This window comes from Camelus bactrianus, chromosome X (assembly GCF_048773025.1).
Source record: "Camelus bactrianus isolate YW-2024 breed Bactrian camel chromosome X, ASM4877302v1, whole genome shotgun sequence".
Lineage (NCBI taxonomy): Eukaryota > Metazoa > Chordata > Mammalia > Artiodactyla > Camelidae > Camelus > Camelus bactrianus.
Genome location: NC_133575.1, coordinates 93,234,697 through 93,257,421, shown reverse-complemented (window position 1 = coordinate 93,257,421; position 22,725 = coordinate 93,234,697). Strand labels below are relative to the sequence as shown.

Genomic DNA, 22,725 nt, shown 5'->3' with positions numbered 1-22,725 from the left:
AAGAGGGTACACAGATATGCCAAAGAAGCCTTTTACAGTTAATGCAAATATAGCATTAGATTTATTCTTCACAGAAATTTCCTTCTCTTGTCTTTTATCAACAATGCACCAAAATGTGAAGGTTATAAGAGCATGCTCACCCCCAGCTCAGGGTCTACTCCAGCTTTATCTGGAAAGCAAAGGAAGAGGACATCCCAGAAGAATATTCCAGAGTATGCAAACCTCAGAGATAAAAGATTTGGTCAGGGGTGTGTGGATGAGGTAGGGGGAGGAGGGGACCATTACACAAGCACACAGAGGCCCAAACCAAGAAGCTGAATGCCAATGTCTTTAGATCTTTAAAATCTGCATTGACATACTTGGGAAAGAAAAAACTCTAGAATTGTTCCAGGTGTCTTGTGTCTCACAAAAGTATAGTAGAATAATTTGACTTCTCAGGTCACAAAAGTATGAGGGTAATACAAAATTCTGAAAACTAAGAGATGTTTAACACTCACCCCTCCTCTCATCCAGAAGCTTCCTGTTGAGGGCAGCCAGCTTCAGTCCCATCCAGTCACCAGCTTTCCTTAGAGCAGAGCCAGCAGCATCCGCTGAGAGGGGTAAGCAGGCGCTTGGTTCCCACAGTGGCGGTGAGCTGGATTTTCTTCTCTACTCTCAGAAAACACCTTCAGAGTAATTAGTGTCTTGATGGAGGGTAGTGCCGTCTGTTGTCTGTGTCACAGTGCTCCGGGGATTCCCGAGATGTGCTCACTGGTTCTAAGACGGAACCTGAGATTGCCTACACTTGGTTACATGCTGGGCCAGAGGGCCCGCCTGACACCACATTTGGGTAAGAGCCTTTGGGGGCCCTGGGGGTGGCTTGGACAACTGTTCAGGGGGTGCTTAGCTGTAAGCCAGCCATGATACCTTCCACGTGAGCAGGGCTGTACGTTTACAAACACTCCACATACATGACTTCCTGACAGTTTCGGTACCCAGGGACGTGTGCAGAGCACATACTTCCTCACTTGAGAGATAGGAGACCTGAAGCTCAGAGCAGTGAAGTGACTTCTTGCCTGAGGTTGCACAGGTGACAGGCGGTGGTGACAGTCCTCCCAATGTTCCGAGTCTCCACATCTCTTCGGGAAAAAAAAAAAAAAAAAAGCTTTGTTCTTTGCCTTCTTATCTGCGGCACATCACTTGCAGGGAGTTGGGACACACCTGTGGGGAAACAAACGCCTCCAGGGATGTGATAAAGTTCAGGTTTAGGGATGAGCCAAAGGAGAACCTGGGATCTGAACCTTAATGAGAAAAGAACAAGGAACGGGGGAAAAAGGGGAACTGCCCCCATGTACTCCTGAATAAGTAGGAATTTTAAAAAAAAACCAGCAACACTCCCTGGTATGTGCCTTGATGGAGCCCCTGCTGTTTTCAGGGTTTCTCCATCTCAGCAGTGTTAACATTGTGGGCTCCCACTGTCCTGGCTGTCCATGCGCTGTAGGCTGTTTAGAAGCATTGCTGGCCTCTACCCACTAGATGTCAGTAGCACTTCTTCTAACTCCCCATGTGACAATGAAAAATGTCTCCAAACTTTCCAAATGTGCCCTGGGAGGCAAACTCACCCTGGCTGAGAACCCCTGCTTTCAGTCCGTCCTCTGCAGAGCAGCCCCGCAGCTGTATGTGGGTGGCCACCTCAGCCTCCTGCTTTCTGCCCCAAAGAGGCTCCCAGCTGCCCTTGGAGAGTCCAGCACCCCGAGGGAGATGTACTGGGCCCGTGTGTGTTCTGGGTCTCTCTTCCCTCTTTCTTGCCTCAGGCTTTGCTCTGGTTCTGCACAACTACCTGTTGCCCTTTCCCGCATAGCCATGCTAGTTTGTGCCCCACACTAACGCTGTTTTCTCGGCATGGAACGTCCTCCCCTCAGTTGCTTGTCTCATAAATGCTTCCCAACCTTCAAGACTTGGCTTGCTGTGGGCATCACCTGCAACCTACCTGAAACCCTTCCCCTTCCCCCAATCTGAAGGCTGGGTCAGGCCCCACCTCTGTGCCCCCACAGCATCTTTCGCAGACCACTGTTTTGGCACTCATCACACCCCAACCTGTAATTGTCTTTCCCCCCTATGACAGAGCTCCAACCTGAAATTGTCTTTCTCCCCTATGACAGAGCTCCAGAGGGGAAAGGCTGTCTTATTCAAATCTGAGGCACAGTGCCTGGCATGTGGCATTTACTCAGCACTATTTACTGAAGTGAACCACAAAGGACAGTTAAAAGCACACTAGGTTGGGAGTCCAAACACCAGGCTTCTAGTCCCTGGTCTGCTGTTGGCTAGGTAAGTGATTGCTTCCCATCCCTCAACCTTTCTTAAGTTGGAATTGCTGATTCTAGAATGTTCTTTTTACCATAAATAGTTCACTTAAATGTTTCCCAAAGGGCAGGGCCATCCTCTTCCTCCCCCTTCTGAATGTGTATGGCTTCGTCTAACATTTTTCAGTCTTTTCCTATTTACTATTTCATTTGATCCCAGGAATAACTATGGCAGCCTGGCATATATAATTTCAAACAAGAACCATTCTTCTAAACAAGTGACATAAAGGTAAACTGCGTATCAGGTGTTACCATCACAGAAGACAAAACATGCGTTTACATGTGCATAGACACTTTGGGATGGTGTGACAGTGGGGCAGGCACTGGGCAGGGGACTGGAGCAAGTCTTTTCACTCTGTACCTTATGCTGTTGGATTTTTGAGCTATGTGAATATGGTATCTATTTAAAAATTAAAATAAAGAATAAAACCATATGTATAAGGAATACAGCCAACATTTTATAACTATAAATGGAATATAACCTTTAAAATTGTGAACTTTATTGTACACTTGTAACTTGTACATCAAATACACTTCAATTTAAAAAATTTTTAAAAGAATAAAACCAAATGAATGGCATCACTTCCCAGGCATCCTTTCAACTGGCCTTTTTTTTTTTTCAGAACTAAAAAATGATTTTGTTTATTGAGGATAAGAGGATGCAAGCAATATAAAAATCAAAAGCTTATCTGGCTTTAACTGACTTTTCTTTCTCTGCTTCTCCAAGGGGAGTTGGGTTTTATTTGTACATTTTTTAAGGGTCCCAATCTGCTCAGGAAATCCTTATACAGGGGGAAGCTGTGGGGCACATTCCTTATGCGACCCTTTGGGAGACTTCTTATCAGGGCAGGAGTAACTGCTCAGTCCCGCCTACTTCTTTCCCTTCTGCTTCACGTGCACCACAAAATAGTCATTGCACACAATGGTGAGCCTGGCGATTAGCGAAAAGCAGCTCTGGAAGCCCACTTTGCCGTCTCGGCACTGGTCCAGGTCCTTCATTATTTTGTCCACGGCCAGAGGGTCTTTTTGATTTTCCAAAAATCCAGGGAACTCCTTTTCCATGAGTACTCGCAGGTCCTCCTTTGTTAAGTAGCCTTTATCCCCAGCAAATTTGTGAAATGTGAACATCATGGTTTCCATGGCGTGTTCCGTTTGAGACGGCATTTTGGTGAGGTCTGCTGAAGCCTAGGCAGGAGGCACGGCGGGGACTCCAGGCTGGCAGGGACGCGTGGCCAGTCTCAACTGGCCTTAAAAGCAGGTGAACTACGGACTGGAAGTCAGTAGCCAGACCACATCTGCCAGAGCTGCTCTAAGAAAACCCTTCTAGCTAACTACACTTGCAAAAAACCAAGAGAAATGTAGGTTACAAAGCAGCAATACAGTCTTCTAGCTTCAAAGTGTTTTAATCTGGTTCACTCCCTAGCAGCAGAGTAAAAAATAAGGCTAAATTTCATAGCAAGTGCCAAAAAAGGAGGTGAAGAATTCGGACGCTAATGCTGAACCTGACCAACTGATTTCTACATGTAGCCCCTCACTCTATAGCCCTGACGTTCACCTAAGGATGAATCCTCTAGCGGATGAGCCCTGCCTAAAGGTACACTGGGCAGATACCAGACCTAAAAATCAATAGATTTAGTGACACATTTAGTAATGTTATCAAAAAGTCCTGTATACCCATCTGTACTACCTGCCCCCTTTCTCCTATCCAGAGATGGTTCTCATAACAACCAATAAAATGAGCCCTGTGCAGCCCTAAATAGACTAGAGGTTGTGTTAAGTTTGTGAGCAGACTGTAGCTTTCTTTCAAGAGTTTCACCATCACAGGGTGGCACAATATAGAGTATTCCTCTAAGTGTGACCACCACCTCCTTCCTCTGTAAGCCCTGTCCTGTATGATGAGGTCAACGGGAACCATACAGTGCAGGGGTGTTTAAGGTCATCAGCAGATCAAATGTTAAACTGGATAAAAGATGGAGATGATAAGCAACTTACTTTTCTCACCTAGAGGTCCTGTGGTCACCTGGGGTATTAACCTACACACACAGAGTATTCACCATCTTTATAGTACACACACCTTTTCAGATCTTCCTATTATCTGGTTAACTTTAGCACTGAACATGCAATTCTTTATTTCAAGTGGTCAGTACACTCACTTTAATAAACATAATCGTTGCTGCTCTACACAACAATTTAAAATAAAAATCAACACTTAAGTGAATACTATGTGCTAGATACAGAATGCATGAAAATTGAAGGTGCAGTCTGGAATTTTAAGCACTACAGGATTCACCCAGAAAAGGAACTAGAGAAAAAAATCACTACTTTTTCTGTATTCTCCTAGCAATCTCTGAAGAAACATGTTTTTAAATGTTAATTATATCTATTACAATAGTAGCAACTACCATTTACGACACATTAGGCACTGGGCACAGTGATAGGTGCTTGGTGTACATTACATCTATAACTTTACAAGCCTCAGTTCCCTTCTAGTTGTTTTTTTTTTTTTAAGTGATAAAGCTACACTGGCTAGATTGCTTGATCCTGTGTAGTACTATTTTAAAAAGTAAAGAAAATCTCTGATTTTACTTTTTTATTTTTATTAAGCACTAAATAATACACTGTATGCTACACAATACACTGCATAACCTTCTAGCAGGGGTAGGATGAGCATAACTGAGTTATTTTTCATCAATCAGGAAAATGCCTCCTTAATCAATGTTCTCCAAACCCTGAAAAACAGTTTAAAAAGGAAAATGTCAGAATTCTGTTCCTGACAAAGATGTGCATATACTTATTTTCAGTGTCACCAAATGGTATCCTCCATTATTAAAGAAAGTACTTTCACATCCCATATCTAACTGCAACAATAACCCCGACTGAACTTTATAATCATTAAAGTAAAAGGAATAACCTATAATGATTCCTAATTTTCACTTCTGACAGTAGCAAACCTATCATTTTATATGAAAAGAAAACGCCCGCCTTGCAATCAGAACTAAAGTCAAGCAACTATTTACCACCTGGACCATTCTACAAAACACCCTCAGAAAGTCAGAGGACAGTAAGGTAAAACCATTTTAAAAAATAACAGCCAACCTGAGGAAGATAATTATTAGCCTCATTCTAGTTTTTTACAGATGAAAAAAATGGAGGCTCAGAAAAGTTAAAAGTTTCTTGCTTGAGTCAGGAAGGAAATAGCAGGGCCAGAAATCAAGTTCAGGGACCTCCAACTCCAGAACTCTTGCCCTGTAAGCATGACACTATTTATTCAGAAGACTCACTCTATCTCACTTCACAACCAAAAACTTCAAAAACTATAACATAAAAGATGAATCAGTGATGACATTTCTTCCAGGTGTTAAAGTAACAGTCCAGGTATTTTGTTTCTATCGCAAGAAGAATTACCTTGAGGGAAATTAAAATTGCATAGTCTTAGGAACCACCTTGTAAAAAATCTTAATTCATCTGGTCTGGCCAGAAGCCTAGGAACCTGTATTTTATCTCACATGTCGGGTGATTCTGATGGTTATTCTTGAACCATACTTTGAGAAATACTGCTCTAGATGAGTAGGTATCTATCATCATGTTCATTAGATTATGTTCTCAAATAGCACTGTACTGAGAGGCAGATCACCTAGGTTGAGTCCTCACAGTGTTAATCACCGACCTCTTTTCTCATCCGTAAAATGGAATTAATATTTACCTAGATTTGCTGTGAAGAATGAATGAGCAAGGAGAAAATACAGAAAGTAAATTTTTTTAAAAGAATAATGAGGATGACGAACTCCTACAACTTATAAGAACATACTATTAGATTGAATCATATGAAAATGCCACTGCCTGGCCATTTTTTGACCCACAAAAGAGCTGTTTCATATGATTCAATCAAATATAAAATTATAGTAATTCTTTATTGTACTGGTGTAGGAATTGGCAAACCAATGGAGTATTGAAGAGTGCATTCATCAAACAGGCCCATGTATATATAGAAATATAGTTTACCAGAGTGGTATTTCAAATTAAAAAATGGACTCTTCTATAAGTGGGTAATTGTGACAACTAGCTATTTCTTGGAAAAAACTATAGTTAAATCCTTGCTTCATATTATACCCCAAAATGACCTGTAGAGAGGTCAAAACACTAAATGTAAAAAAAGAAAAAAGACTATAATGGTATTTGGATAAACTGTAAGAATATATTTTTGGAATCTTGGATAAGAAAGTCATTTGTAAGCAAGATACAAAACCCAAAATCCAAAACGATAAAATATGATGAACTGAACATCAAAATTAAAAACAATCTGATGAAAGACATCATAAACTAAAAAAGACAGCAGACTGGGAAAAATATTAGTTACATATGAAATTGACAAAAATTTAATATCCATAATATATTAAGAACCCCTATAAATCAAAAAGACAACAGAAGCAAAGGATACAGGCAAACAATCCACAGTGTAAGAAATGCAAACGATCATTAAATACATAAAAGGCTCCTCAACCTCACTAGTACACAAGAAAATGCAAATTAAATTAGCACTGTATGACCTTTGGCAAAACATTAACCAGAACCCACCTCAACCCTGCCAGATGGCTATCATCAGAGCCTTCTTACCTTTGACACATAATAACGATTAGCTCCAGAGACACGCTTATCTCTTTCCATCATACTCCACTGATATCGATAATAGGCAATCCTTTTTTCCTACAATTAAAAGAAATTGCTATTGCAGTTTATAAAGATGAATGACCCAATAGAGGAATATGAAAACTTTAATAAGTGACAGTGCAGAGAAATGGAATCATCACTGATATAAAAACCAAATTAACAATATAGGTCCAGAAACCTAAGTAAAATCGGACTTAATTCTAAACTTTAGAATTAAGATGGTAACCATGAGTTCTTATATTTTCTATTTTAACCAGCATCATTTTTTTCTTTCCCCCTTACTTTTTTTTTTTTAAAACCATGACTTTTTTTTTTTCCTTTGGGGACCCTAATGAGAAGAAACAACAGCGGCAGATCACACGTAAAAGACAATCACAAAACCAGACAGCAAATACATTTATACTCTGTACCTTAGAGATGATGTGGACTAGAGAGCAAAATTACAATCCTAACGAGGAAAAAAGCCCAGGATATTGCGGTAAATTCCTAAAGGCTTGCAAGAGAAAGTAGGGGGATAAAAAAGTCAAAGCTAGGAAAAAAGTGAAAAAACGAGACGCTATCAAGATATGGATGAGAGAAATTAAAATCAAAAGCCAGCAAGAAATGAGACTAGAAGTCAGGGGGAGTGGGGGCAAGACTAACTGACCCCCGTCTCTTCTGCCTAGGAGTTATGGGCCTCTTAACCTCCTATCTTTCCAACCCCCAAATCTCTACTCTGCCCTGCTTTCCACTCTTCACCCAGCAACCAGCTGTTTCTTGGTTACGTAGAATATGGTTTCCGTCGGGCTTCACTCCGCAAGGCTCTGTTTTCAGGCAAGAAGGGGACGGCCGACCTCGGTACTCCCCATCTCCGAGAGAGGCTCCGGGTCCTAACGGCCTCCCTACCCCACCGCCCACTGCGCAACGCCAGCCCGTGCAGTCGGCCTCTGGGCCGGAGAAGCCGCCCTACCTTGCCCCCGTTACTGAACCTGTGGATGCGCGCAGTGGCCATTCCCGGGATGAACAAGCACGCGGCCATGACGGCGAGCCCAGGGAGAATCTCGAACCACATCGCGAGGCGGAAAAAGAACACTTCTTTCCAGGCCCCTTAAAGGTGACCCGGCTTCGGTCCCTTCCCGATAAGCTCCGCGGCAGCACGCGAGCGGGGCGGGGCTACGTACGCCTCCGGAGGAAGCAACGGCGCGCGGCAGGGCTCAAGAGCGGCGGGCGCCCTCGGTCCCGCGCACTCACTTCTGCAATCTTTCCGCTGCTGATTCTGCAGCAACTCGCGGCCTAGTGCACAACGTGCAGTGACGTGAAGAAGTTCGCCGCCACCCAGCAGGCCCCAGGCGTTTCGGAGCTCGAGACTCTTACAATGGCAGAGCAACTTTCTCCAGGAAAGACGACAGAACAGGTGTGCACCTTCCTTTTCAAAAAGCCTGGGCGAAAAGGGGCTACAGGCCGCAGAAAACGCCCGATCTGCCGCCGAGAGTCCGGAGACAGCAACAGCAGCAGTGACGAAGGCAGCACTGTGGTTCGTCCGGAAAAGAAGCGGGCGACCCACAATCCGATGATACAGAAGACCCGTGGCAGTGGTAAACAGAAGGCGGCCTACGACGACCTAAGTAGCGAGGAGGAGGAGGGGGAGAACGAACCCGAGAGTCTCGGCGTGGTCTACAAGTCCACTCGCTCGGCGAAACCCGTGGGCCCAGAGGATATGGGAGCGACTGCTGTCTACGAGCTAGACACAGAAAAGGAGCGTGACGCACAAGCCATCTTTGAGCGCAGCCAGAAGATCCAAGAGGAGCTGAGGGGCAAGGAAGATGACAAGATCTACCGGGGAATCAATAATTACCAGAAATATATGAAGCCCAAGGATACGTCTATGGGCAATGCGTCCTCCGGGATGGTGAGGAAGGGCCCCATCCGAGCTCCCGAGCATCTACGTGCTACGGTGCGCTGGGATTACCAGCCCGACATTTGTAAGGACTACAAGGAAACTGGCTTTTGCGGCTTCGGAGACAGCTGCAAATTCCTCCATGACCGTTCAGATTACAAGCACGGGTGGCAGATCGAACGTGAGCTTGATGAGGGTCGCTATGGTGTCTATGAGGACGAAAACTATGAAGTGGGAAGCGATGAGGAGGAAATACCATTCAAGTGTTTCATCTGTCGCCAGACCTTCCGAAATCCAGTTGTCACCAAGTGCAGGCATTATTTCTGCGAGAGCTGTGCGCTGCAGCATTTCCGCACCACCCCGCGCTGCTATGTCTGTGACCAGCAGACCAATGGCGTCTTCAATCCAGCGAAAGAATTGATTGCTAAACTGGAGAAGCATCGAGCTGCAGAACAGGGTGGTGCTTCCGATTTCCCAGAAGACCCTGATGAGGGTCCAATTCCCATTACTTAGTTTTCCATTATTCTCAAATCTCAAAATAAATGTTCTGTTGTTTTGGAAATCTTAATTCGTCTCCTTCCTTTCTAGGGAAAGGCGGGTGGTGAAATAGGGTCCTGGATGGAGAGCTTGTAAAAGCATCAAGGTAGGTATAACCTGGATTTATACCTGGTATAAATGCTGCCTGTGTGTAACAAATACTTTTCAGAACCATTTGGCATAAATTCTGAGGGTGGGAGAAATTTGAGAAAAGAGCTAGAATTTGCTTGAAGTGACTAAAGCTGTGATGAAAGCAAGAACTGAACCTATTTATTATATCACATTTCTGCATCACTTAATAGTTTACAAAGGAACTTTCATTATCTCTATTAGGAGCCTGTACCACTTCAAAATAGACCCCATCCAAGGTGTGTGTGTTGCGGTGGGCGGGGAGCAGGGAGTGGAGACCAGTCTGAGTGGGAGAATTGGGTTGGGGGACTGGTAGCTAGCCCTACCTGGTGTGTGTACAAGGAATGCTCCTTGCTCTCTTTGAAGAGATGTAACCCCCCCCTCCCATGGATGATTGAAATGGTCTATACTCTGCTGTCCAGTATGATAGCCACTAGCTTCATGTGGCTGTTGAGCACCTGAAATGTGGCTGGTAGCCACTGTATTGGACATGCAGTTCTAGACTGACCTTGTGAACTTGCGGAGGGCAAATCCCTAATATTTTATAATCCATTGTCTGAAAATATCTGTGTTCTCACAGACCCTGTAATACAGCTGATCACATTCTATTAAAGTTAATCTATGTACCTGTCTTCCTGACTAGTTTGTGAACTCCTCAGTGACTAGGCCAGTGCTTGGCATATAATAAGCACTTAATAAATAAACCCAGAGAAGTTTGAAAAGGGAGGTCAGGGCCAAAGCCTTGAACCCAAGTTGAGAAGCTTTGACTGTATTCTGTGGGTAATGAGGAGATAGAGATTTGGAGAGAGAAACACAATCAGACTTTTTTTTCTTTTTCTTTTTTTTTTTTTTTTGGTGGGGGGGATTAGGTGGTGTTTTTTTTTAATGGAGGTACTGGGGATTGAACCCAGGACCTTGTGCATGCTAAGCCCGCACTCTACCACTAAGCTATACCCTCCCCACCCCTGACTTTTTTCTTTTTAGTGTTCCTATGGTTATGAACTATCAGATAGATTACAAGGAGATGCAAGACCACAGGCAAGGAGGCCAGTTAGGCCAAATGACTAGTAAATTTTTATTGATCTGACTAGAATTTGGGCTGGTCCCAGGAAACATGTGAGAATAAATTGTGGGTTAGAGTTTTTATACTCATATTCATTAATCCATCTAAAGACATTCTTTGAGCAGCTACTCTGTGTCAGGCACTGTGCTTGGCATGCTGGATATTAGCAAACAAGATAGACATAGCCCCCGACCTCATGGAGTTGGACATCAAATAATGCAGGTGTGATGGGTACAAGCAAAAAAGTGCCCTGAGTTGCTCTTTCAGGATTAAGCCAATCCCAGCCGTTGGAAACGTTCAGAATCATAAACTCATTTGATAGAATGTGATACATTCTTTAACAGAAGGTATAAAGTATAGTGGGGATACATGAGAAGCCTAATGGGAAAAGGACTTAAGAAAGCATCTCACCGGCAAACAGCATCTAAGGGATGACACAAGGAAACAGAGCAGAATAGGAAACAGGAAAGAGGATGTTGCAGAGGCAGATGAAGAAACAAGGGTACAATGCCATGGAAAGCAAAGGAAGACAGTGTTCTAAAAAGTGTCATGGAAAGAAATATGGCAAAAGGTAACAAAAGAATAATGAAAGTGGTTTTTTTTTAACTACTCAAAATTTACACTAAGAAAGTTATTCAAAAGTAAAATAAAGCTTTATGGGGAAAGATATACCTTGAACTGTTATCCATATAAGCTGAGAGAAAGGGTCTAGGAGAAAACAAAGAAGATGAAAGAAGTTCTAGAAGGTAGCTAGAACTGAGAAGGGATGGTATTAAAGACAAATTGAGAAACTAGTCTTAAAGAGCTGAAAGGAGAAATGCCACTTATCTACTGCTCCACGTACATTTTTTATTATCTGTGAATCTTAAGAGTATACAAAATATATGCAAGTGAGCATTATTCTTGGGATCCACACCATTCAGCAGATTCTTAAAAGGGATCGTAACTCCACAAAACTGTACAAATCAGTGGTGTACTCAAGGTATTTTCATGTTTACAAGTTTATGAGTTTTTAAAAACTATTTTTTATTATCTTTATGTAAATGGTACAACTTCATTTTATAGGTGAAAACTAAATAGTTATTCTTACAAATTAAAAAAAATTAAATATGAGGAAAAAAGAAAGCACACAAGTCAGAGCTCAGAGGAGGCTCCCCTAAGAGAACATCCTCAAACTGAGACCTGAGGAGGTGGGTGGTAGAAAGAGTATCCAGAGGGTTAGTATTTACCAAGGACCTGAAGTGAGAAACTGGCTTCAGCTAAGAACTCCAAGCAGTCCAGGATGGATGGAGGAAAGAGGTAGGTGGCCAAGTAGTCAGGGCCAAAGAACAGCCACCTTGCAAGTCACATTAAAGACTCTGGACTTTTATCTGAAGGGCAAAGGGACGCCATCAAAGAGTTTTAAGAAAGAAAGTGAGATGATCAGACTTGAATTTTAAAAAGAGAATTCTGCTGTGTAGGAAATGGATTGAGGGAAGCAGACATGAGACAGGGAGATCAGTTAGGAGGCTGGCGCACTAGTCCGGGTGATATGATGGCAGACTGGACCAGACTGGAGGCTACAGACTTTCATTTAATAAAGAGTTTTTGAGCACCCATTATATGCCAGGCATTGATTTAGGCACTGGAGATACAGCCATAGCAAAAGCCCTCAACCTCTGAGTCCCTGCTCTCATAGAACTTACATGAGAGAGAGTAACAGATTTATACATACATAATATATAATAACAGATTGAGTTAAGTACTATGAAGAACAATGAAGCAAGGTAAGGAGATAAGAGTGCAGTGGTGTTGGGGGAATGTTATTTTATATACGGTGGTCAGGGAGGGCCTCTTCTGATATGGTGACATCTGAGCAGAGACTTAAATGAAGCAGATTCTGGGAGAAGAGCATTTCAGACAGAACATCAAGTGCAAAAGCCCTGAGACAGGAAAGTGCCTGACATGTCCCAGGAACAGTGAGGTAGAAATGTAACTGGAGTGGACTCAGGGAAGGGGAAAGAACTATAAGATTAGATAACAGAAGTAATGGAAGGAGGGAGCAGACTGTACAGCCTAATGAGCTATGGTAAGGACTTGGGGTTTTATTCTCAGTGACATGGAGAGTCACTGGGAGGTTTCGAGCAGATAAGTAACATGATCTGACACTGGCTTTAAAAAGGATCCTTCTGGAACTTATGGAGGATAGTGGAAATGTTTTATATCTTAAATGGAGCATTTTCTACACAGGTGTCTACATTTGTCCAAACTCATTGGAATGTGCGTTTCATTTTCATTATGTTATTATATCTCATTAGGAAATATCTTCAAGTCAAAGGAGAACAAAAAAAAAAAAATGGGTTGCTATGTAGAAAATAAACCAGGGCGGGAAGGTCAAGGGATGAAGCAGAGATCAGTTAAAAGGCTACTGCTGTTGTCCAGGTGAGAAATGGTAAGTGGCTCAAACCAGGTGGTGGTGAGAAGGGGTCAGATATTGGATGTAGTTTGAAGGTAAAACTGACATGTCCTGGTGGGTTAGATATAGGGTGTAAGATAGAGAAGAGTCCAGATGCCTCCAAGATTTTTGACCTGAGAAACCAGATGGAAGGTGGTACCACTTAGTGAGATGGAAATATGCACATACAGAAAAGTGCATAAAACACAACTTTGCATAAGCCAGAAAGAGAAAGAAAAATGCCACATAATATCACTTATATGTGGAATCTTTTTTAAAAAGACACAAATTAACTTATTATTTATAACTCAGATGAATAATTTCTTGAATATGTGTAAGCACATTTTGACTGTCCTTTATGACTGGATTACTGCATTCTGTTGATTCTTATTTTGTGATTGGTTTTATTCCTTTGATAACTATGTAAGTTATAAAAGCTAAAGCTCTAAACTGTTCTTAGAAACAATGAACAGTACATATATGTAAATTTTTTAATGGAAAAAAACACAACTGTGCAGTATAACCATTATATAGGAACCCTGTGCATAACCACCACCAAGGTCAAGAAATACAAAACTGACAACACTCAAGAAGCCCCTCATGTATCCTCTCCAAATCACACACACAGGTAATCACTATACTGACTTTTATAGTCATCACTCCCTTGTTTTTTGTTCCGTAGTCCTTCCTCTTTAGCTATTTCTCTCTCCTTCCCTCTCACCAAACCAAGAATAATGTATACTTAATGCCTTTCCTTTCTCATCTATTTATTCTTTTGTAACAGCTTTATTGAGATATAACTCACATATCATATAATTCACCATTTTAAAGTATACACTTGAGTGGCTTTTAGTATATTCACAAGGTTATGCAACCATCACCACTAATTTCAAAGCATTTTAAATACTTCAAAAAGGAAAGCATACCCATTAGCAGTCACTCTCCATCCCCCCAGGCAACCAGTAATCTCCTTTTTGTCTATATATTTGCCTGTTCGGGACATTTCACATCAATGGAATCATATAACATGTGGCCTTTTGTGACTGCCTGCTTTTACTTAGCATCTTTTCAAGGTTCATTCATATTGTAGAGTGTATCAATACATTCCTTAATATGGCTGAATAATATTCCATTGTATGGATATACTACATTTTGTTTATCCATTCATCAGCTGATGGACTTTGGGTTGTTTCTACCTTTTGGCTATTACAAATAACGCATTATATAAACATTTTTGGGTGGATATACATCTTCACTTCTCTTGGGGAGCTACCTAGGAGTGTAAATGCTAAGCCACGTGGTAATTGTTCAACCTTTTTTAAAACTTTTTTTAACCTTTTTAAAAATATTTTTTGGACTGAAGTGAAATTCACATAACAGTTTAAAGGGAACACTTCAGTGGCATTTAGTATATTCATAATGTTGTGAAACTACCACCTCTATAGAATTTCAAAACATTTCCATCACCCTAGAAGAAAACCTTATACCCATTAAGCAAATGCTCCTCATTCTGTCCTCCCCACATCCCCTGGCAACCACCTGTCTGCATTCCATTTCTATGGATTTAGCTATTCTAGGTATTTCATATAAATAGAATCATACAATATGTAGTCTTTTGTGTCTGGCTTTCACTTAATGTTTTCAAGGTTCACCCACATTACAGCATGTATCTGTGCCTCCTTTTTGAGGCTGAATAATATTCCATTGTACATATATACCACAATTTATTATCCATTTATACATTGATGGGTATTTGTGTATTTTCTACCTTTTGGCTATTGTGAATACTGCTGCTCTGAAAATGGATGTATACTTACTTACCTGAGTACCTGTTTTCAATTCTTTTGAATATTTGCCTAGGAGTGGAATTGTTGGGTCATATGGTAATGCTATCTTTAACTTTTTGAAGAACTGGCCAACTATTTTTCACAGCAGCTGTGCCTTTTTACATTCCCACTAGCAATGTAAGAGGCTCCAATTTCTCCACATCCTCACCACACTTGTTATTTCCCTTTTTTAAAATAGCAATCCTAGTAGGTGTGAAGTGGTATCTCCTGGTTTGGATTTGTTCTTCCCTAATGACTATTGAGCATCCTTACATGTGCTTGTTAGCCACTTGTATATCATCTTTGGAGAAATGTCTATTCAAATCCTTTACCCATTTTTTTAATTTGGTTGTTTTTCTTTTGGTTGTTCAGTTGTAAGAGTTCTTTATATATTCTGAATACCAAGCCCTTATCAGATACATGATTTGCAAATATTTTCTCCCATTCTGTGGGTTGTCTTTTTACTTTCTTGTTGGTATTCGCTGAAGCACAAAAGTCTTCAATTTTGATGAAGTACAAATTATCCTTTTTTTTTGTTATTCATGCTTTTGGTGTCATGTCTAAGAATACATTGATAAATCCCAAGTCATAGAGTTTTACCCCTATTTTCCAAGAGTTTTATAGTTTTAGCTCTTACACATAGATCTTTGATCCTTTTTGAGTTAATTTTTGTGTATGACATGAATGACTTGCTTCTCTCTGAATGACATCCCCACTTTGGGACCTGAGTGCTCAGTAAGGGTAGGGCAGTAGCCTCAGGTCTTCTCAGCTTGCCTCTGCCAGTATGAAACCACCACACAAGCCAGGGCAAGGGTGACCAGGGCTTCAGTATTTTCAGCCCCACTGTGCTCGGGATAGAGCCTCTGTCCCACTAGAGGGGGCTGGGTGAAAGAAGGGACCCACACCTTTCAGCCACATTAGCCCAGAACTTAGCATCAGCAACAGGTAGCTGGTGGCAGGATGAGAAATGTGGATGTCCTGCCCTTTCTGGGAAGATAATCCTCCAACTGGGAGCTGTATAAAGGGGGAGCCCTGTATTCTTGGCTGCACCAGGCTGGAACAGAGCTTCCATCTCACTGAGCTGGGAAGTGGGAGGAAGAGAGTAGCCTTGATTCAAATACCACAGGCTCCTGCTGTTCTTATGGAATCTTAGTAGATTTTCTTGAATAGATATTTTATTCATTTGGTATATGCTCTTAGTATTATTTCCAGAGGCAGTAACTGTTGTTTTTTTTTTTTTTTAATAATCGTCACCAGTTTCACTGGGGAGTGGATTCATGGAGCACCTCATGCTGTCTACAATAAGCCAATCTCTCCTCCCACTTCCTCTTTAGCTCATCTTAAAAAGCCCTCTTTTGACCTTACCATTTCTCAGGGACATTATTAATACTGACCAGTATCCTGTTTCCCTTCCTTCTGAGGCAAATGGGAGACTACACTTCCCAACATCCTTGCGTTACACAATGCCACATGACTAGAGCTGACCAAGGAAATGTGAGCAGAAGCAATACCTGCACAAAGCCTCTGTGTGATTCTCCAGTTTCTCTCTTCCCCTGCCCAAGTAAACCTGGAAACCTTGTGTTGAGATGGTAAAGTTAACATATCAAAGCATATTCAATTGCTAAGTCACCCAGGGAGGGCAGCTGTTTTGAAGAGTTGTCTGCACTTGCTGCAGACTTTGGGTAAGGGAGAAAGAGACTCTTGTCTTACACCACTGAGATTTCTGCAGTTGCAACACAGCCTAAGCTATCCTGATAAATACATCACTTCACTGTAATGACCTCTGCTAAGGTCACCCAGCCTTTGCTAAGGTACAACCCAGCTCCAAATTACATTTTTTATCATTTACCTTACTTGGCCTCTCAGGTATATAACTGCTACTATTTATTGAGACATATGTCACTAGCATTTTATAAATATTATCTCATCATAATAAAACAAAATCAAACTTGTCAGACCGTGGGTCCTAATTTGGGGGGGAGTGGAAACTAACTCAGTGTGGCAGAGAGGTTTCTAACAAGTTTGGATGAGGGGGCAGGGTGTCAGGATTAGTCTGGAAAACAGAGGAACTTCCCTAGTGAAGGCTCCGAGGCACCTGAGGACACCTACCAGGAAAGAAATGGTCAATCTTTCCCTCCTTTCTACTCCCTTCTTCCCTCATCTGTTGGTTCATCGATTCATTCAGACAGTAAACCATTACCAAGTACTTATAGCTGCGCAGGCACCAGGCCAGGCTCTGGGGACACAGGGAGAAGACAAGGTGCCTGCTCTCAGGAAGCTCACTATTTACTGAAGACAGACAGACAAATCACATGAGACTCAGGCATTAACTGAGGCACGTACAGGATGCTTTGGGGTCACCAAGGAATGACTGGATCATTCTGCTTGGCGACATGGGAGCTTCACAAAGCTGGCGACAGTTTGGTGGGGTGTTGAGGGACGAGTAAGAGTTTTCTAGGCAGACTAGGAGCAGGAAGCACCTTCCAAGGAGAAAGTGCAGCATGAGCAAAGGCACAGAGATGTGACGGAACACTGTAGGATTGTAGGATGGCAACATGGTCGGCTTGATTCACTCTTTGATTCAGTATATATGTGCCACATGCTATGTGGTGGGACAGGTTCAGGGAGGGGGATGACGGCAGTGACAAAACCAAGTCCCTAAACCCATGGGGCTTACATTCTAGTTGGAAAGATCAACATACAACAAAGGGATAAAAATAAAGCAGGGGATGGGACTAGAGAGGGACCAGAGGGTGCTATTTCAGACAGGGTGGGCAGGGAAGGCCTCCCTGGCCAAGTGACATTTGAGCAGGACTGAATGGCATGAAGGAGCAAGGTCGTGAATGAATTGGGAAAGATCACACCAGGCAGAGAGAACTGCGGGTGCAAAGGCCCTGGGGTGGGTGGATCATGTCCTTCCTAGACATGATCAAGGAACAAGCAGGTGGGGTGGGGGAAGACTGGAGCAGCAGGAGGGAGTAGGAGTGGTGGGGGAGATTGGTAGGAGATGGGGTGTGTGTGGTAGAGGAGGACCCGATCCCTTGTGAGCCCCACACAGCCAGGAGCGGAGGTCTCCCTCTGAGTGGGATGAGCGCTGGCTGAGACTACGTATTTGGGTGTGAGAGGAAAGTGCGGCATCAGGATGATATGAAGATCTTCACTCAAGCAACTGGAAGGATGGAGATGCCAGAAAGTGACGCAGAGGATACGGGGAAGCTCGGGAGGACTCCAGTTTGGACGTGCTGAGTGTGAGAGGTCTGTTGGACCTCTCAGGGGAGCTGTTGAAGAGGCAGCTCATCTGTCTGTCTGGAACCCAGAGGAGGCTTCTGAGCAGCAGGTATCTGTGCAGAGGAGACATTTAAAAACCTGACATCAGATGAGATCCTCAAAGGAGGGAATGTACAGAAAAGAAGTCCAAAGCCAGAGCCCCGTGCTCTCCAACCTCCAGACTCCAGAGGATGGAGGTGGAGGAGGCAGCAGAAGGCAGTGAGGACTGACTGACTGGCTGGCTGGTGAGATCAAAGGAAAAGCAGGAGAGCTCGGTGTCCCACTAAAGGAAGCCAACGGAAATGAGGGTTGCAGGGAGGATGGAGTGATTGCCTATGTCAAATGCCCTGGGAGCCCCAGTAAGATGAGGACTCAGAACTCACCACTGGATTTGACAGCAGAAAGGGAGGCTGTGAATGACCTTGGCAAGTTTGGATCCTGAGGCTTGATAGGGGTGTGACCTTTACTGAAATGAGTTCAAAAGACAATAGGAAGTAAAGAATTTGAGACTATCCTAGTTCTGCTCTCTCCTCACTGTCTCATCTCCTATTCATCCTGGAAACTGCCATCAGAGATCTCTCTAAAATGCAACTCTCATCATGTGACTCTTCCTTTTAAGATCCTTCAGTGATAGTTGAAACAAGATTGGCAAAATATTGATAATTGTTTTTATTTCTGTGTTTTCTATGCTGTTGCACTGGCCTTAATGTCTGTGTGTCAGTACCATACTCTTTTAATTACTGTTGCTTTGCAATACATCTTTGAAATAAGGAAGTGTGAGGTCTTCAACTTTGTTCTTCTTTTTTGTTTTGGCTATTTGGGGTCCTTTGTGGTTCCATATGAATGTTAGGAATGTTTTTTCTGTAAAAAATTCCATTAGAATTTTGATGGGGATTTCACTGACTCTGTAGATAGATTACTTTAGGGAAGTATGGACATTAAAACAATACTAATTCTTCCAATTCAGGAACATGGGCTATCTTTCCTTTTATTTGTGTCTTCAGTTTCTTTTATCAGTGTTTTGTAGTTTTCAATGTACCGGTCTTTCACCTCCTTAAGGTGAAAGTTAAGTTTATTCCTGTTTTTTTATGCTATTGTAAATGCGACTGTTTTCCTAATTTCCTTTTCAGATAGTTCACTGTTAGTATATAGAAATGCAACTGATTTTTATATGTTAATTTTGTATCCTGCAACTTTACTGAATTAAGGGTGCCAAAAATCACAATGGGGAATAGTCTCTTTAACAAATGATGCTGGGAAAACTAGATAGACATATACAAAAGAATGAAATTGGACCCTTATCTTACACCATACACAGAAATCAACTCAAAATGGATTAAAGACTTAAATTTAAGACTTGAAACTGTAAAACTCCTAGAAGAAAACATAAGGGAAAAACTTCATGGCATTGGTCTTGACAATGATTTCAAGGATATGATGCTAAAAGTACGGGTAACAAAAGAAAAAATAAACAAGTGTGACTACATCAAACTAAACGGCCTCTGCACACCAAAGGAGACAATCATCAGAGTGAAAAGACAGTCTAAGGAATGGGACAAAATATTTGCAAACTATGTATTTCATAAGGGGGTATACTCATAAATATATAAAGAATTCCCACAACTCAATAGTAAAAAAAAAACAACTCAATTTAAAAATGGGCTAAGGACGTGAATAGACATTTCTCAAAGATATGTAAATGGTAAACAGATATATCACTAACCACTAATCATCACTAATCATCAGGTAAATGCAAATCAAAACCACAATATCATCTGAAACATGTTATAATGGCTATGAACAAAAACAACAAAAAAAGACAAGTGTTGGCAAGAATGTGGAGAAATTGGAAGCCTTGTATGCTGCTCAGGAAAACAGTACAGAAGTTCTTCAAGAAATTAAAAATAAAACTATCATATGATCCAGAAATCCCACTTCTGGGTGCTTATCCAAAAGAACTGAAGTCGGGATCTTGAAGCAATATTAGCAGTCCCATATTCATTGCAGCACTATTCCTAACAGCCAGGATATGGAAACCACTTAAATGCCCATCAACAGATGAATGGCTAACAAAAGTGTATACACATACAATGGAATATTATTCAGCCTTAAAAAGAAGGAAATCCTAAAATGTGTGGCAATGTAGATGAACTTTTAGAACATTATGCTAAGTGAAATCAGTCAGTCACAGAAGGACAATTACTGCTTGATTCCACTTAGATGACCTCTCCATGTCCCCCCTACTCCTGTTTGCAGAAAAGCTTTAGCCCCCTAGGCCTTCCCTAGGGCAAATTTAATCAAAGAAGGGAGAAAATGCAGAAACAATGGAGAACAGTCAAGCAAGACAAAATAATAATAGTTTAGCCATAACAAAGTCAAGGGCCTTTAGTTCTCCCTCAAAGGCTACAGAAATATCCAGAGCCATATCCTTGAGTTGTTTCGCAGGTACTAAAACCCCCACCAGTGGAAGATGTTAACTGCATGCTGACCACCAGCAGGTAGACCCCAGACTGGTTGGAACCAGAAAGTTGATGACTGAGATTCCAAAAACATCACCCTGTTACCCCACCATCAACCAGTCAGAGAATTGTGTATGAGCTGATCACATTCCCTCACACTGTCTTTAAAAACCCTTCCCTGAAAGCCATCAGGGAGTTTAAGTCTTTTAAGCATGAGCTGCCTGTTCTTCCTTGGCCCTATACTGGGCACCTTGCAGTAAACATTGCACTTTCCTTCACCACAACCCAATGTCAGTAGATTGGCTTTACTGTGCATTGCGCGAGCGGACCCAAGTTTGCTTCGGTAACACGATGAGATCTCTTAACACTGGAAGCTTTTTTTGTCTTTGGGACACAGCCCTACTTGAAATTAGGAAAGTATTAATTTTGAACCATTTTCCCCCTTAGCCTTAGAAGTTTCTGCTTAGTAGTTGTTTACCATACATAAAGAAGAAACATTTCTGATCTTAACTTTTTTGTTTTCTTATATATTCATCTTTGATGTCTTTTCCCCCTTTGAGTTTTTTAATAGCTCCAAATCCCTCAAACCTGAATTTCTTTAAGTTCATTATTTTCCTTTCTAATTGTCTTCCTTTACTTCTATATCTATAGAATGTGTTTCTGTACTTGTTTAACATTTGACAAAATCTCTTCATATTTTTATAATATAACATAAACATTTTATTAACATTATTGTTACATCTAAGAATTTACCAGTATTTTTAAGATAACTAATTTTTTCTAGTTTTTTTTTTAGGTTTTTTTAAATCACCAACCTTGGTGATATAATTTGGGTTCAAGAATCAGTTGTATTGTTTACTAACCATGTCATTTTGGATTTCAGCCAGCAACATATGACTTAATTTCACCCACTGCAAAATAGTGAAAACAATAGCACCCACCTGGTGTGAGGGGCAAATGATCACACCTAATGTGCTCAGCACAGCGCAAAATTGAACTTTTTTCACAATTGTTTCTGTTGTTGTGAAAGTCCATAAGTCATCTTTCGTCTAAACTTCATCTCACTCTCAGCACTTAGGATCCTTCTAAGTCCACATTAGAGAATATGATTAACTTCTGTTTTTTGTTTGTCTTTTATACCCTGTAAAATTTTTCCCTTGAGAAGATTATACATTGTCAGGATTTTAAACCTTATTTCATTTACTTACAAGTTTACATAAATGTGGTATTCTCACTCAGAATCTAATGTCACTCCTTCAAGACTCAGCTGCCGATTTTAAACTGAAAGGAAAAATTTTAATTGAGAAATTAAACTTTGGTCTTCATGAAACTGAATTGCTTATGTCATATCTTCCATTACCTCTTGTTTTATGTCATCAGTAGACATAGGGAATAGCCGGTTAACATCTTTTGTTATGATCCTTGACCAATGAGGAAGGTACTTCAAATAATTATATGATATAATCCTCCTTTTTACACTGGGAGTCCAAAGTTCTCAAACATATCCTTAACTTGGTTAATATATAAAACAAACTATTATCCTTTCCTTCACAGATAACATTAGAATCAGCAGGCACTTATATGAATTTTTTTTGTACTTTACAAATTATCCAACTCCTTTCCTAATTGTCTGCTTGGGATTTGGGTAGTTTCAGAGGTGGTCTGGTTCAAGAATTAATTAAAAACAACAACAAACACAACAGCATTTAAATGAAAGGCACTTTGATCTTGAAATTGGATGTTAATGTTATAGTTCCCATCATCCTGGGTGGAATTGAATACCAGGCAGTCCCACGTGATTCCCACAAGGAATTTATTTGTGAAAGGAGTTAATATAAAAAGGGCAATCCAACTTATAAAAAGCAGCCTGCTCAATGAAGGCCAGAGAAGAATTTTTAAACTAAGGGTTTTTCTCTGTGTGTGTGTGTAGATGTTTCCTTTCTGCTTTTCTACAATGGAGCCTCAACCATGATACTGCCAGCTTGGGAAGTGGGAAGAAAGATCTTGGAGTGTACAAACACTGAGAATCAATGATGGTAAGGAAATTTTGGTTGAATTCTCTCTCTGTCTCTGTCTCTCTCTCTCACTTTTGCTCTCCCCCTTAACTGGTGAAAAGGAGCCATA

The 22,725-nt window shown here is 41.4% G+C and overlaps 4 protein-coding genes across 6 annotated transcripts in view; 2 read left to right on the top strand and 2 right to left on the bottom strand.

The window, feature by feature from the left end:
- NKAP (NFKB activating protein) overlaps window positions 1-2,732 on the top strand; it is a 37,325-nt gene extending 34,593 nt beyond the window's left edge. For 2 of the 3 annotated variants that reach the window (XR_012504664.1, XR_012504662.1), the window contains 3 exons: window positions 514-599; window positions 2,142-2,307; window positions 2,503-2,732. The gene's annotated coding sequence lies outside the window, so the exon portion shown is untranslated. The remainder of the gene's footprint in view (window positions 1-513; window positions 600-2,141; window positions 2,308-2,502) is intronic. The other variant, XR_012504663.1, reaches the window with a different exon arrangement.
- An 88-nt stretch (window positions 2,733-2,820) lies between these two features.
- On the bottom strand, window positions 2,821-4,774 carry LOC123614644 (protein S100-A10). The gene has a single exon (XM_045510939.2). It carries the CDS (start codon window positions 3,504-3,506, stop codon window positions 3,213-3,215), a length of 294 nt encoding a protein of 97 aa, XP_045366895.1. The 5' UTR covers window positions 3,507-4,774; the 3' UTR covers window positions 2,821-3,212.
- A 143-nt stretch (window positions 4,775-4,917) lies between these two features.
- Window positions 4,918-8,093, bottom strand: NDUFA1 (NADH:ubiquinone oxidoreductase subunit A1). Its single transcript, XM_045510940.2, has 3 exons — window positions 7,960-8,093; window positions 6,957-7,046; window positions 4,918-5,071 (listed from the first exon to the last, which is right to left on the bottom strand). Exons 1-3 carry the CDS (start codon window positions 8,059-8,061, stop codon window positions 5,051-5,053), a joined length of 213 nt encoding a protein of 70 aa, XP_045366896.1. The 5' UTR covers window positions 8,062-8,093; the 3' UTR covers window positions 4,918-5,050.
- Window positions 8,094-8,174: 81 nt separating this feature from the next.
- On the top strand, window positions 8,175-9,454 carry RNF113A (ring finger protein 113A). The gene has a single exon (XM_010947389.3). It carries the CDS (start codon window positions 8,365-8,367, stop codon window positions 9,397-9,399), a length of 1,035 nt encoding a protein of 344 aa, XP_010945691.1. The 5' UTR covers window positions 8,175-8,364; the 3' UTR covers window positions 9,400-9,454.
- The last annotated feature ends 13,271 nt before the right edge of the window (window positions 9,455-22,725 follow it).